This window comes from Ceratosolen solmsi, unplaced genomic scaffold (genome assembly GCF_000503995.2).
Source record: "Ceratosolen solmsi marchali unplaced genomic scaffold, CerSol_1.0 scaffold43, whole genome shotgun sequence".
Taxonomy (NCBI): domain Eukaryota; kingdom Metazoa; phylum Arthropoda; class Insecta; order Hymenoptera; family Agaonidae; genus Ceratosolen; species Ceratosolen solmsi.
Genome location: NW_011948431.1, coordinates 2,950,880 through 2,964,218, shown reverse-complemented (window position 1 = coordinate 2,964,218; position 13,339 = coordinate 2,950,880). Strand labels below are relative to the sequence as shown.

The 13,339-nt window shown below is 37.6% G+C and overlaps 1 protein-coding gene across 1 annotated transcript in view; it reads right to left on the bottom strand.

Moving 5' to 3' along the window:
- The window catches only part of Hr4 (nuclear hormone receptor 4), a 240,369-nt gene extending 227,677 nt beyond the window's left edge, over positions 1–12,692 (bottom strand). Inside the window, exon 1 of the mRNA XM_011502049.1 lies at positions 12,595–12,692. Within this exon, the coding sequence (XP_011500351.1) occupies positions 12,595–12,621 (27 nt within the window). The 5' untranslated portion in view covers positions 12,622–12,692. The remainder of the gene's footprint in view (positions 1–12,594) is intronic.
- Positions 12,693–13,339: the final 647 nt, after the last annotated feature.

The window sequence follows — 13,339 nt, the reverse complement described above, 5'->3', positions numbered from 1 at the left end:
AAATTGAATAAAAAATACTGCGATGCTCAATCACGACTATTGTCAATTCCGTGTCTGCATACCTATTTTTTTTAAAAAAAAATTTTTTTTTTTCATCAAGTAACCATATTTATTTTATAATAAACGTGTCAACGCGAGTTTTAACATCTAATTTATATTTAGAGCTATTTCTTCCCTTACTTAATTAACTTCCCAAAATTTTAGCCATAGAATATATTTTTATACTCGCAATCCTTTAGACGTGAAATCCTCCAAATCGTTCTAAACTATTCAAAGATAATACTCGATTCCTACGTAAAATCGGAAAACTATGGGGGGGGGGGGGGGGAACAAGCAAGCCTAACGACGAATCTGGCGAAATAAATTATACGCGTGTATTTACCATAACGAGAGAACTTGTCATCGATGAGGGGGGGGGGGGGGGGAGGAACAAGCAAGCCTAACGACGAATCTGGCGAAATAAATTATACGCGTGTATTTACCATAACGAGAGAACTTGTCATCGATGACTTGGTCGTCGTCTAATCAGCTTCATCCCCCACCCTCCTCCCCCCGCAGTTATCGATCCAGTTCCTGACCCAGGACGCGTAGTTAGTCGCGCCGGACTCGAGCGAATCTAAAAGAAGTCGAGCCGGAGCACAGCGGGCGCGACTCCACGGGGGTGAAGGTAACGCGCTGCCCGAGTGCTTTTGTGCCCGGGTGGTCCTAAAAGCCAAGGGGAGAGAAAAATTGCGGACGCCCGTGTGGATGTCTCGTAAAGTAGCTCCGGGTATTTTTCTCGCCCAGCGTCGGACGCCCAAGCAGCCAGACGACGAACCAAGCACTGTTAAAGGAGAAGGAAATTCGTCGAGCTGCGTATAAATTTCGATATTAGCGCGAGGGATCGTACCCGATTAATTGGACGACCGACACCCGGGCTGCGCGATCAACGCCAACAGTAAAAATTTACGAGACGCGCGTCAGCGGAGGTTAACAGCACTTTAAATTCTACGGCACGACATAATAGGACTTGGCTCTAAGCTCCATGAATAACGCGCGCGCACGCATTCGAATCTTCGAGAATCGCTCGCGGAGGGCTACAATTGACTTCATGCCCGAATAATAATGTCAGGCTTATTTGAGGTTCGAGAGGCCGGAGGAGAGTGGTAGGCAAGTTGCTGCAGAGATGGTTAGTAGCTATTGGTAACTATCTAATTATCTTTAGGGGATAGTTAGTATCCTATAGCATACTACTAATTATTAATAATTGGGAATATTTATTATATAGCACAATGAATTTGGATGAAAATTTTAATTAAGATGGATTTTATGAATCTAATGAAAATTATGAGCAATGCTCGTGAAATCAATGGCGGCTCATTTATTCGATTAAAATTATCGAATAAGATCAATCGTAAATAGTCGTATTGATATTTCAAACCAAATTATATATAAATAGCCATAAATCTTTTGATTACCATTAAATCCTAAATGTATACATAGAATTCTAAATGCAAGCAGTCGTATCATTTTTAAATGTACAACCTCATTCCCTTCTCTTTCTCTCTCTCTCTCTCTCTCTCACTCTCTCTCTCTCTCTGTTTATTAGATATTGATTTATATATATATATATATATATATATATATATATATATATATATATATATATATATATATATATATATATATATATATATATATATATACATATAATAAAGTATTAAAATTAAAATATAATATATCCATTGACATATTCACACTTGCGTTATTATTGTATATTACCAGTACTACCATTTACAACAATAGTATCTGAGCCAATATTTTAGATAAGGTTCATTTCTAGGCGTATTTTTAAATTCAATTGCAAATCTGATTTCGACAATTAATAGTTGTATATACTTATCGACTATAAGACAAAGCGATCCCACATAAAATGAGGCTAATTAATAGTCAAAGCTTAAGAGAACTCATTTCACCTTCGTCTTGTAACCATCTAAAGAACGATTAAATATAAACGATAATTTTCTAAATTACCGAGCCCAATGCTAAAATATAGGAGCCTCTTGATCGGATTACGTAAAAATACGAAAGTAAACTTACGATCGCTGGATTCATAGAGCACAAGCTCTCACTTAGAATCCATGCATAAAACTCATGACGAGCAACCGACATCCACGGTATCTAGCCAAGACGAATAATAATAATCGCCGCCGCCACCGTCTTCGTCGTCGTCGTCGTCGTCGTCGTCGTCGTCGTCGTCGTCGTCGTCGCCGTTGAATCCCCCATCTCCCCGGACTAACATCAATTTCTCTATCCGTACTCTATCTATCTCTCTCTGTCTCTCTGTCTCTCTCTCTCTCTCTCTATCTCTCTCTCTCTCTCTCTCTATCTCTTCCTCGGACTCTTTCTATGAGAGAGATTGACTAGAAGAGCCGAAGGAGGGAGAACGGGAATCGAGAGACAGGGACGAGGCCGTCGCTCAGCTCGTGACGTTTTCACCGTCAACGTCGCTCTCTGCACTTTCATCCCCACCAGCGTAGTCAGTATCGTCGAAGGTGGGGAGGAGCTAGCGCCAAGAGGTAGCGGCTCTCGGCGTCGTCGGTGTCATTGCCTCGGCGCTCAGGGCGGCCAGTGACTCCATCACTGACCTAGTGCCGAGCGAAGCCGAGTCGCGGCACCGAAGCCACCCGAGCTCACGGCCGTTGAACCCAGAGGCGCGCGCACCGAGCGCCTCACAGAGAGAGAGAGAGAGAGAGAGAGAGAGAGAGAGTCGACGAGTCGATGCCGATAGCTGAGAGCCTACGAGAGGTGTGGGTGTGCGAGTCGCGAGCGCGTGTTTTGGTGGCCCCGCCACTGTTGTCAAAACAGCCGCTCAAGTTACGGGAGCGATGAGGTAACGCGATGGAGTGGCTCTGGAGCGGCTCAAACTCACTCCCTCGTAAAACTTGAGTAAACATATTTTTTTTATATCGCTATTGTTGTATGGACAAACATGTTTTTCAGTCGTTGACGCTCAAGATTTTCGATTTAAATTCGGACCCAAATAAATGAGCCCGCAAGATCTGCGCAGCCACCTTGTTTACGTAATTTACAAGGTAAAAGATGCTTTCATGGACGCGAGCTAGACGTTTAATCTTTGCTTTTGCTTTTGTTCTAAAGTATATACTCGATAGACGACGTACATGCAAACTTTCCTTTTTGCCTTGAAATAAGTTCTGCACAATGAGCGCTCTTGACAAAGTTTTATCCCGCGGTTTTTAAAAAAAGTCTTTTGTAAGTAAAAGCACGCGCGAGTTTACTTTTTTCCTTATTATTAACTGCCAGAGATTTACGGTCTTGTATGATTTCAATGAAGAAAAAATGTACATTTTATTAAAACACCCTACAAATACTTTTTTATATTTATTGATTTAAAAGGGCAGATGATAGATAAGAGAACAGCACTGCTATCTCTGTAATGTAAAAGAAAATACTGAAACGATAATTTCTTCGGAATATAAATGGTTCGTTAGGACGCGCATTTGTCATCATTAAATAATTAATAAAATCGTTTCTTGTATTATTTAATAAAAATAAATTGCAAATCTACTGGAAAGATCCAACGATCAGTTTATATTTCGTACTACAAAATATATCGAGAAGGAATAGAAAGCGAATATATTTATATTTTCATAAACTAAATTATGAACAAAATTATGATAAAAGTCGTTTCATGTTCACTAAGTGAGATCGATAATTACTTAATAGAAAGTTCTATTTATAGACTGAACTTTAAAGAGATCATAAACTGTTGTTGAGAATTTAACGAAAATGTATACGAATTATTATATTTAATAACAATTGTAACCTATGTTCAGAAAATTGAAAATATCATATTTTTTTTTTTTTTTTTTTTTTTTTGTAATCCGGTTAAATATCGTTTGTCCATCTTATTCTAGCCTCTTCGTATATTTCTCATTAATAAATTAATTAAACTATCAAAGTAATTAAAAGATTTATTGAGTTAAGAATATTTAGTCGTCTTTTATTATCCAACAATAGCCAACAATTATCCAACATATTTACCATAAATAAATAACATGAATTAGTTAATACTTCAAATTATCAATATTCGTGATTGTGTAATATATTAAGAAACAATGTGAAAAAAAAAACATTTCATCAAATTATGGTAAACTATGTTCATGACACATCAAAGACGCGCCAAAATTTTCCAATCCCTGCCCGTCATTGGGCATCATTGGACGCGAGACATTACATAAATCCTGTGAGTTCAAGAAAATCGAAGCCATGAAAATGTTAATGAAGTCACTATAGAGGTTAGTGCGATTGTATTGGGAAATTCTTCCAATGAACCTAGTCAGCCGATCCTAGTTCCAAGCATATTAATATCAAATACCTGATAGCAAACATATGATCCGACCTATACAGCGAAAATCCAAATAATAGTTTCGACTGAAAAATCATTAGGTCCGAATTATCAATAAACTAATAAATATTATAAATTTTATAAAAATCAAAATAAACTCTCGCTAATTCGGGAATAGCAAAACAAAAAACAAAACAAAAAAAAACTGTTCAATTATCAATTGAATGATTGGCCAGGCGAACAATTCCTTTCTACAAGGACACTAATTCCTTCGACAAGTATTTCACGATGCGATCTTCCCGGTATTAGACACACGAGAAATTTCGTTCGTTGGACGCTCGTCGACAATACGGAAATGCGTGTTCACACGGAAAAGTTTCGCAGTCTCGTAATTTTTTGTAATACCAGAGTCGAGGAAACGTCTCGTAATCACGGAAAGGCCGCAAAAGAGATCGAGAGAGAGAGAGAGAGATAGAGAGATCGAGAGAGAGAGAGAGAGAGAGAGAGAGACAAGTCAAAAGCTTTTCGCGCGGCCTCAAACTTTAAAAGTCTCTCGTCGCGCTCAGCTTGTTTGACGTTGTATTATTGACTCATCGCCATAGCATTCGATTATAATTATCGACGCTTAAATGACTTTTTTTACGCGACTTTGCTTATTTTCTCCTTTTACGCAATTAATGTTTTTGTTTGCTTGCTTTAACTTACTAAGTATTTTCGCTCTAACTTATTACTTCATTGTTCATATTAATTTGTTAATTTCTATTTGGCTAGTTAGCTCATTTTAATACATCTACTTTTATCTCAGTAATTTGTATTCCCATGATACTTGCAGACTTGTTTTTATCATTTATTGTTGTTGTTGTTGTTGTTTGTTTTGTTTTTGTTTTTTTTTTGTTTTTCTTTTTTTTTGCTTTCTAGTTTTTAAGTAATTTATTTATTGATTTATATGGAAATACCGGAAACAATATCAACAAATAGCGACGCGCTTTATTATATTCTGCATAATGAAAGTGATTGGATGATCTGTTAAATACAACACTGACAAAGATAATAGCTAGAGCCTTACATACTTAAAGCATTATCGAATAATACCTTTGTAATTATCGATTAACTTTCATTGCCAATAAATTTTCTATTTTATCGCATTATTATCGTTAATAAATGTGATTTAATCAGCAGCAATACGAAGATCCTTGGTGTTTAGATCAGCACTAGAGTAGAGTATTTGTAAAATTTAATAACTCTAAGACTTATTTAACTATAAATAGATGATGTCTAAGCTAAAACTTTACGATCCTTTAAACGCACTATTTGTGTATATCCGTTTCGAGTGAAAACTTCATTGCTCTGGAAATAAACTTATATACGTCTTATCATACGAGTAATAGGGGAAAAACAATTAAATAATACTTAATATGGTGGTGCAGGGCAACAGTCATGAGTGTTGGAATAAAGTTTTGGCTAAAAGATTTGGTAAATAATTCGAGTTTGCTTCGGCGCAACAACGTCTTCGAATGTTCGCATGTTCATATTATAATTGATATTTATAATAGATATTTCGGAATGATCGATCGCTTACCCTCGTCATCGCACTCGATATTCCGATGGGATCCGAATTATCAATGAATTGATAAGCTCGATCTTTCATTCCTCGACTCCGCCAAAATGCAAAGCGAATCGTTGGGCTCGCGCGAGCCAACGAATCTACGGAGCAGAAGAGCAAAACAACAACGTAGGGGAACATCTAGAAAGTCACGGTGAGAATAACGGAGCAAAACAACGCGTCAATGTTCGGCACGTGCCAAGCGACATACAAAGCGAACATTGAAAAGAAAAGTGCGGACAGACGGAGACGCGAAACCAGATGGAACGATGAAACGTGAGCGACCGGTGATGCGAAAAAAAAAAAATAATAAGCGAGCGCTTTTTCCCCCCTCTCTATCTATCTATCTATCTATCTATCTATCTATCTATCTATCTATCTATCTATCTATCTATCTATCTATCTATCTATCTATCTATCTATCTATCTATCTATCTATCTATCTATCTATCTATCTATCTATCTATCTATCTATCTATCTATCTATCTATCTATCTATCTATCTATCTATCTATCTATCTATCTATCTATCTATCTATCTATCTATCTATCTATCTATCTATCTATCTATCTATCTATCTATCTATCTATCTATCTATCTATCTATCTATCTATCTATCTATCTATCTATCTATCTATCTATCTATCTATCTATCTATCTATCTATCTATCTATCTATCTATCTATCTATCTATCTATCTATCTATCTATCTATCTATCTATCTATCTATCTATCTATCTATCTATCTATCTATCTATCTATCTATCTATCTATCTATCTATCTATCTATCTATCTATCTATCTATCTATCTATCTATCTATCTATCTATCTATCTATCTATCTATCTATCTATCTATCTATCTATCTATCTATCTATCTATCTATCTATCTATCTATCTATCTATCTATCTATCTATCTATCTATCTATCTATCTATCTATCTATCTATCTATCTATCTATCTATCTATCTATCTATCTATCTATCTATCTATCTATCTATCTATCTATCTATCTATCTATCTATCTATCTATCTATCTATCTATCTATCTATCTATCTATCTATCTATCTATCTATCTATCTATCTATCTATCTATCTATCTATCTATCTATCTATCTATCTATCTATCTATCTATCTATCTATCTATCGTTAATGCAGGAGGACGGAAGCCGCCCCTCCCCCAGCGGAGCGATTTCACCGTTTGTCTTTGTAGGTAGGAGGACGCACTCGCGAAGGCAAACTCAATTATTGCACGAGCAAACGTGGCTGCCGGAAGCTCCGCGAGCGAGATAAAACGTTCGAGTGTTTCGACGCTGCGACTTCTCATCGACAGTTTACATTCAAGCTTTAATCGAAATCTTATGCACTTGCGGGTTTATTGTAGCGTCGCGAACCTCGCCGATTCGAAATTTACCCATTCAGCTTATGGCTTTGGAGAAATCAATAATCTCGGCGTATATTTATGTCGAATAGGAGTGCCTCTTGAGGAATATATCATAGCGCCGCAATAATGATAATGCCTATCGCAGTGCATTCGTGTTTCGGTGCGGTATTTTTCCAGAATATTTGACTTTGCACCTATTATTTTACGTTAACGTTATCGTTTGAATAAACTTGTACCTTGACACGCTTGTCTAGCCGGTAAACGCGATGCCACACTGTGCAACACTAGAAATTGTGGCAGATATCCGATCTAAGCGAAGAAAATTTTTACTAAAAATATAACAATATACATAAGTGGATGGTAAAATTGGAAAGAAGAATTTTTAAAGGCAATGTTGCACGATCTATTCTTACGGTTATACGGATGAAATCCTGTTGCGGACTATTTAATGGATATAAGTTAGGGTGAAGAAGGGAGAAGAAGAGCGTTGTTGGACTGGTAAAATCGAGGCCAGCGGGACTTGTTTAACGCTTACGGTCAATGTATGAATGTAAATTCACTCGATCCAAAGAATGCACGTACGTTCTCCATATAATAAGGATATAATGATGGAATGTCATGCCCACTCCTTTCTTCTCCGGCCTGTCGTACATAGCCTTGTCATTAAGCGTAATTACGACCGTTGCGCAAACGAAAAACTTTTCGAACTAATCTAACTTTTCCGAGCGATCGTACATTTGTTCCGCGGTATCGCTTTTCTTCCTCTTCGACGCGGATTTCAAAGACACGAACGCGTGGCATCAGCCTGTGGCAACATTCGACCATATGTTTCTCCTCAAATATTTCCCACTCCAAATAGACTGGCCAAACACGGAATAACGATTTCCCTTCCAATAAATGCGTGCGCGCTTTCTTCCTCATTATTACACGCGCTCATACTCATTATTGGCATGAAAATTGTAAAATTGCTAAGTAAGTAGATTAAATCAATATTACCGACGGACTGTGAATTTAATTATGTAGCGCGAATGAAACGCACGCAGGATCCTGTATGCTTTAATCGTTACTTTTTTATTTTATGCATATTTTAATGGTAAACGTATGAGAGTTACGTAAGCTCTTCGGCCATTTTTACTTTACTTTAACGATACAGTGTTTGCAAATTTTCAATTATGTAAAATGATTAGGAAACACGGGAGTACAAAATTTCTTGTGTAACTCGTAACGTTTGATGGACGTTGCTAATGCCATATGAATTGTAAGATTTTCGTAGAAATATTGTAAACGTACGCGTGCTTTTTTTTATTTTCCATTACTCGGCCGTTCTAACAACACCGATACTCATCATCCGTCCATGTGGTACGTTCTGCAGAAATGATAAGCGTTAATCGCGATAAAATTAATTAACATTTGCATCGCTTCCGTCATCATACTATTACTAATTACAATTAATAATTCAAATATTTTTCGTCGTGGCCAGTTATTTTTTTTGTTTGTTTTTTTTTTTTGTTTTTTTTTGTTTTTTTTTTTTTTGTTTTTCATTAGAAAACATTATTCGTCGTAAGAAGGTAGAGATATTATTACAAAATTAAACGTCACCGTATTGGGCACGTAATGATAAATGGAAACGAACGAAATTCAAAATTTTACTCCGACGATAGCATTATCTCGATTAATATTAAAAGTATAAAGTTTTATTTACTTTTGGCAATACTACCATACGCGTTTGGATTACACTAAATCTTTTCGTATCGTAAATTATTATTATATTCGAGAACAACGTCCATTACAAAATTTACCCTTATCGTATTATAAAAAATTAAACAGCGTGATTTGCTTTATTACGTACGTGTGAATCAATAAGCGCCGGACATATCAACTATTTACGATATAAAGCGGCTTCAGCATCGAGCATCGTAAGCCCTGCTTGTGAGCCTCGAATCCTAGTTGAAAAACAACGGAAGTAAAGCAGGTTTCGACGCAGGATCCGGATAATATTATCGCGCGAAAATGTAATATCAGGAACCACGGCAGCGGACCCGCGCCCGCATTGAAATTAGGCTCGGCCCGCCTCGACAATTACAAATGCTAATTCAGGCCTGATAGACCGACCGCGGCGTCCGCAGCCAGGATTCGGTGGGAAAAAGCCAGTGGCACATGGGGATGACCGCTTCCGGTTTACCCGGGACGGCGACGCGGAAGTGAAACCGAATGCGACTGCTCGATAGGCCGTGACGCGGAAAATCGTAGCGAAAGTCGCAGTGACACTTTTACACGAGTCGTTCGTCTCGAACAGGCGCCGTAGACGGAAAGTCGCTGTGGCTGCGGCGGAATAGAGAAAGCCGACGACTATTAAAAGCATTAATGGGCGCTGCGAGTGGCGTACTCAAACTATTTCCTGGGGTCCATTATCAAATGTATATAAGCCGTGGGTTGGGGGTTGGGATGGGGAAGGGGGAGAAGAATGGAGATCTGCTCTGGCATTTCCAAGCGTATGCATTAACCGAAAGTTATTAATGTGCGAATTGATTCTCTCGAGGCGATCCGCGTATTATCGTGAATATGTCCACAAAACTGAAGTTCCTGTCTTTTTTACCGAATAAATAAAGATGGCAAACAAATATTACTGTTGCGCTCCTTTCGAAAGTTCGCGAGAATGTCGATGCATAGATGATTAATGCGGAGGCTGATACGGAGGCCTGCGTTACTGGGGGAGCATTGTGGGAGGAATAATATCGAGGAAAGCCAAGTAGTAGGAGGCCGAGTAGATACGAAACAAAGTGAGGAATTATCAATTATGGAAATCTTTCGTATCAACGATAAAGTTCGAATGAAGTGCGAGTGATGTGTAACGCGCGTATTAAATTAATCTTGGGTGAAAATTTTTTTGATCGGTACGCCTCGACACGTCGCTTCGAAGAAAATAAAAAAGAACGAAACTTCGGAATAAACGTACGTAAATAGGGGCTTTATCTTCTTGGAGAATTTAGGACATTTTGTCAGTGAGTAGTCAGATAATGAAAGATTTAAGTAAGAATGCGCTGATGAATAATGAAAACCAAGTCTAAATTTATTTCGTTTATGAAAGGAAAAATTTTCTTGTCTAATAAACACAGCGGATAAGCTTTCTTAAAGTATAATATTGTATTGTCCGCACAATACATGGAATACTAAAAGAGACTAAACTTTTGAAGCAAATTAAAAATATTTTGTGTTTCATAACTGAGACGTACATATTTATAACGAGGCTTTGATAACAAATGCTTTATATTTATTAATAATACTTATCGGTCGGATCTATAACCATCGGCATTATTATTACACGTCAAAATAATACACTAATCATTAGTAATTTAATATGAAATATTTTCTTGCACATTGAGATGGTTACGTTTTTCACTGTATATCATAGTATTGTAATATAATATTTGCATTGAAATAAATTTCTTGCTCAAATATGCAATATAACAATTTTTCTGTTAAAATTCCTTCCTAAATATTAGATCAATGAATACGCATTAGCAAGGACATACGTTAAATTTGCGTTAATTTCTTTCTCAACGCTTATTCCAGCTAATACGATCGACCACTCGATATCCAGGCATCGAGCCCCATACTTCCATCCATCACGCCCACCCACCCGTCCACCTGTCTTCACCAACACCCACCCAATGAGAAATAACCATACGTATACACCCGCATGCGCACAGGCCTTCGTGTACGCGGGCACACATGTACACAAAGCGCATATAAAAACATACACTTCTCAGTCTATTTCGCAATTGATAACTCAATTTTATTTAACGCAATCAAATATTATTTTTCCATTAATTTCTATTTTATTTAGGTTTATAAATTATACAAATAAGACTATTAAATGAAATAGATAAGCTAAACGTCCGCGAGACATTAATTTGAAAATCAATAAGCAATAACACATAAAAAAATTCAAATAATGCTTGTTGCGTCTAGAGTTTTAGAAATAATATTTACTTTATTCGTTTGGAATTTGGGGATAAAATTAGCCACCTATCAATAACGATATGAAGCAAAATTAGAGATTTTTCATCTAAATCAATTTTATACAAAAATGTAAGACTCTTTTGGAATTAATAGCGATAATAAGGGTTTTTAATTAGCCACTTTACGTAATTTTATATATATATATATAAATATATATATATAAATATATATATATATATATATATATATATATGTCTCGTTTCTACGTATTATACAAAGTAATATTGAATTTGACTAAATTCGATTATCAATGCCGTTCTTCATAAATGATTGTTAAAAAAAATTATTTTCTTATTACGGCCCAATGATTTTAGACTAATACATTATGTGTTGTTGAAACTAAAGTTCTTATTAATAATTTGCAAAAACATGAACGCCTACATATTCACATGCATTTCTCGTTACGCAAGATAGTCAGTATTTTTAACTTTCTCATTATCCATATTCCTCATGCTAGAAAATAGTTTTATCGATGCAATTTTCATTAAATAAATTGAACCGACGAGAAACATCAAGCATGAGAAAAAAAAAATATATATATATATATATATATATATATATATACGCTGTGACATTAGTTGTGCACGCTTTTGCATACGATTTATTCGAGAAATAAGGCGGAGATAGGAATTGTTGACGCACTGTCTTGCAAATTAAGCTATATATATCTACATATAATTCTAAAGTAAAATTCACACAATCGAGGACATTTTATAACGTTTTCAATCTCGATAAAGTTACGATCGATTTAGCAAGGGAAAATTACCTTCCATAAAATAATTGAAAATAAAGAAGAAGAAAAAAATACCTTTAACGCCGCAATTCAATGTGACATTTCACCAATATACGGAGGATGTACGAGGCTAATAATAAATAAGCCGGCGAACGTTCTCCAAAATGTCTTATCGGATGATCGAGCTTATTTAATAACTCCTACTAAATAGTGCTTGTGTCCTCCTAAACCACCGACCAACGCCAATTAAACGCTTGAACTGTAAATAACGACTTGACCGTAGGTAGAAGCTCGAGTCAGCCTTAAAAACAAAAACAAAACAAAAAAAAGAAAAAGAAAGAAAAATATCCTTTGACTGCCGAGTGTAGAAAAGACCTTTAAAGGCCGTTGAAGGCACGGCAATGTTCACGCTCGTGCGCTTGTGGGAAGACGGAAAAGCCGTCCAAGGAGCCTTGCGACCGAGGCCAAAGAGAGTAAAGAGAAGCTACCGTTTGCTTACATTTTTCTCGCGTCGATGATCCGCCATCAATGTAAACGCCAGTGCAGCCTCCCCCGGGCGAATGGCTCGTGCGGTCGCGTGGACGGGAACAGAACGAGGGTGGGAAAGTACGGTGGCGGAGGGGGAAGGAGAGGGCGACGGGCGGAGGATGGAGGGTGGCGGGTGGTGGGTAGAGAAGGGTGGAGAAGGGTAGAGAGAAAAGTGGGAGTGAGTGAGTGAGTGAGTGAGTGAGTGAGTGAGTGAGTGAGTGAGTCGGAGACACAGAGATAGAGAGATAGTGTGAGAGTGAGTGAGCGAGAGAGTGAGTGAGTGAGTGAGTGAGAGAGTGAGTGAGTGAGTGAGTGAGGGAGGGAGAGAGAAAGAGAGAGAGAGAGAGAGAGAGAGAGAGAGAGAGAGAGAGAGAGAGAGAGAGAGAGAGAGAGAGAGAGAGAGAGAGAGAGAGAGAGAGAGAGAGAAAGAGAAAGAAAAAAGAGAGAAAGTGAGAGTGAATGAGTGAGTGAGAGTTTGGTGGGGGTGGGGGAGGCAATAGGTTGACCCGGAGCAAGTCCTCTATTGGCGAGTCTCGCCGACGACGCTCACAATCACCATCGTCCTCATCTGCACGATCGTCTACAGCATTGTCCTCGCTCGGAACAAGCCCCCGTCTCTCGCTGTGCGCTGCTGCCTCCTGCATGCAAAACGAACAAACAGACGGATTATTAGCGCTGAGTAGCGATATTCACGTGCCACGTGCCGGTTGGGCCTC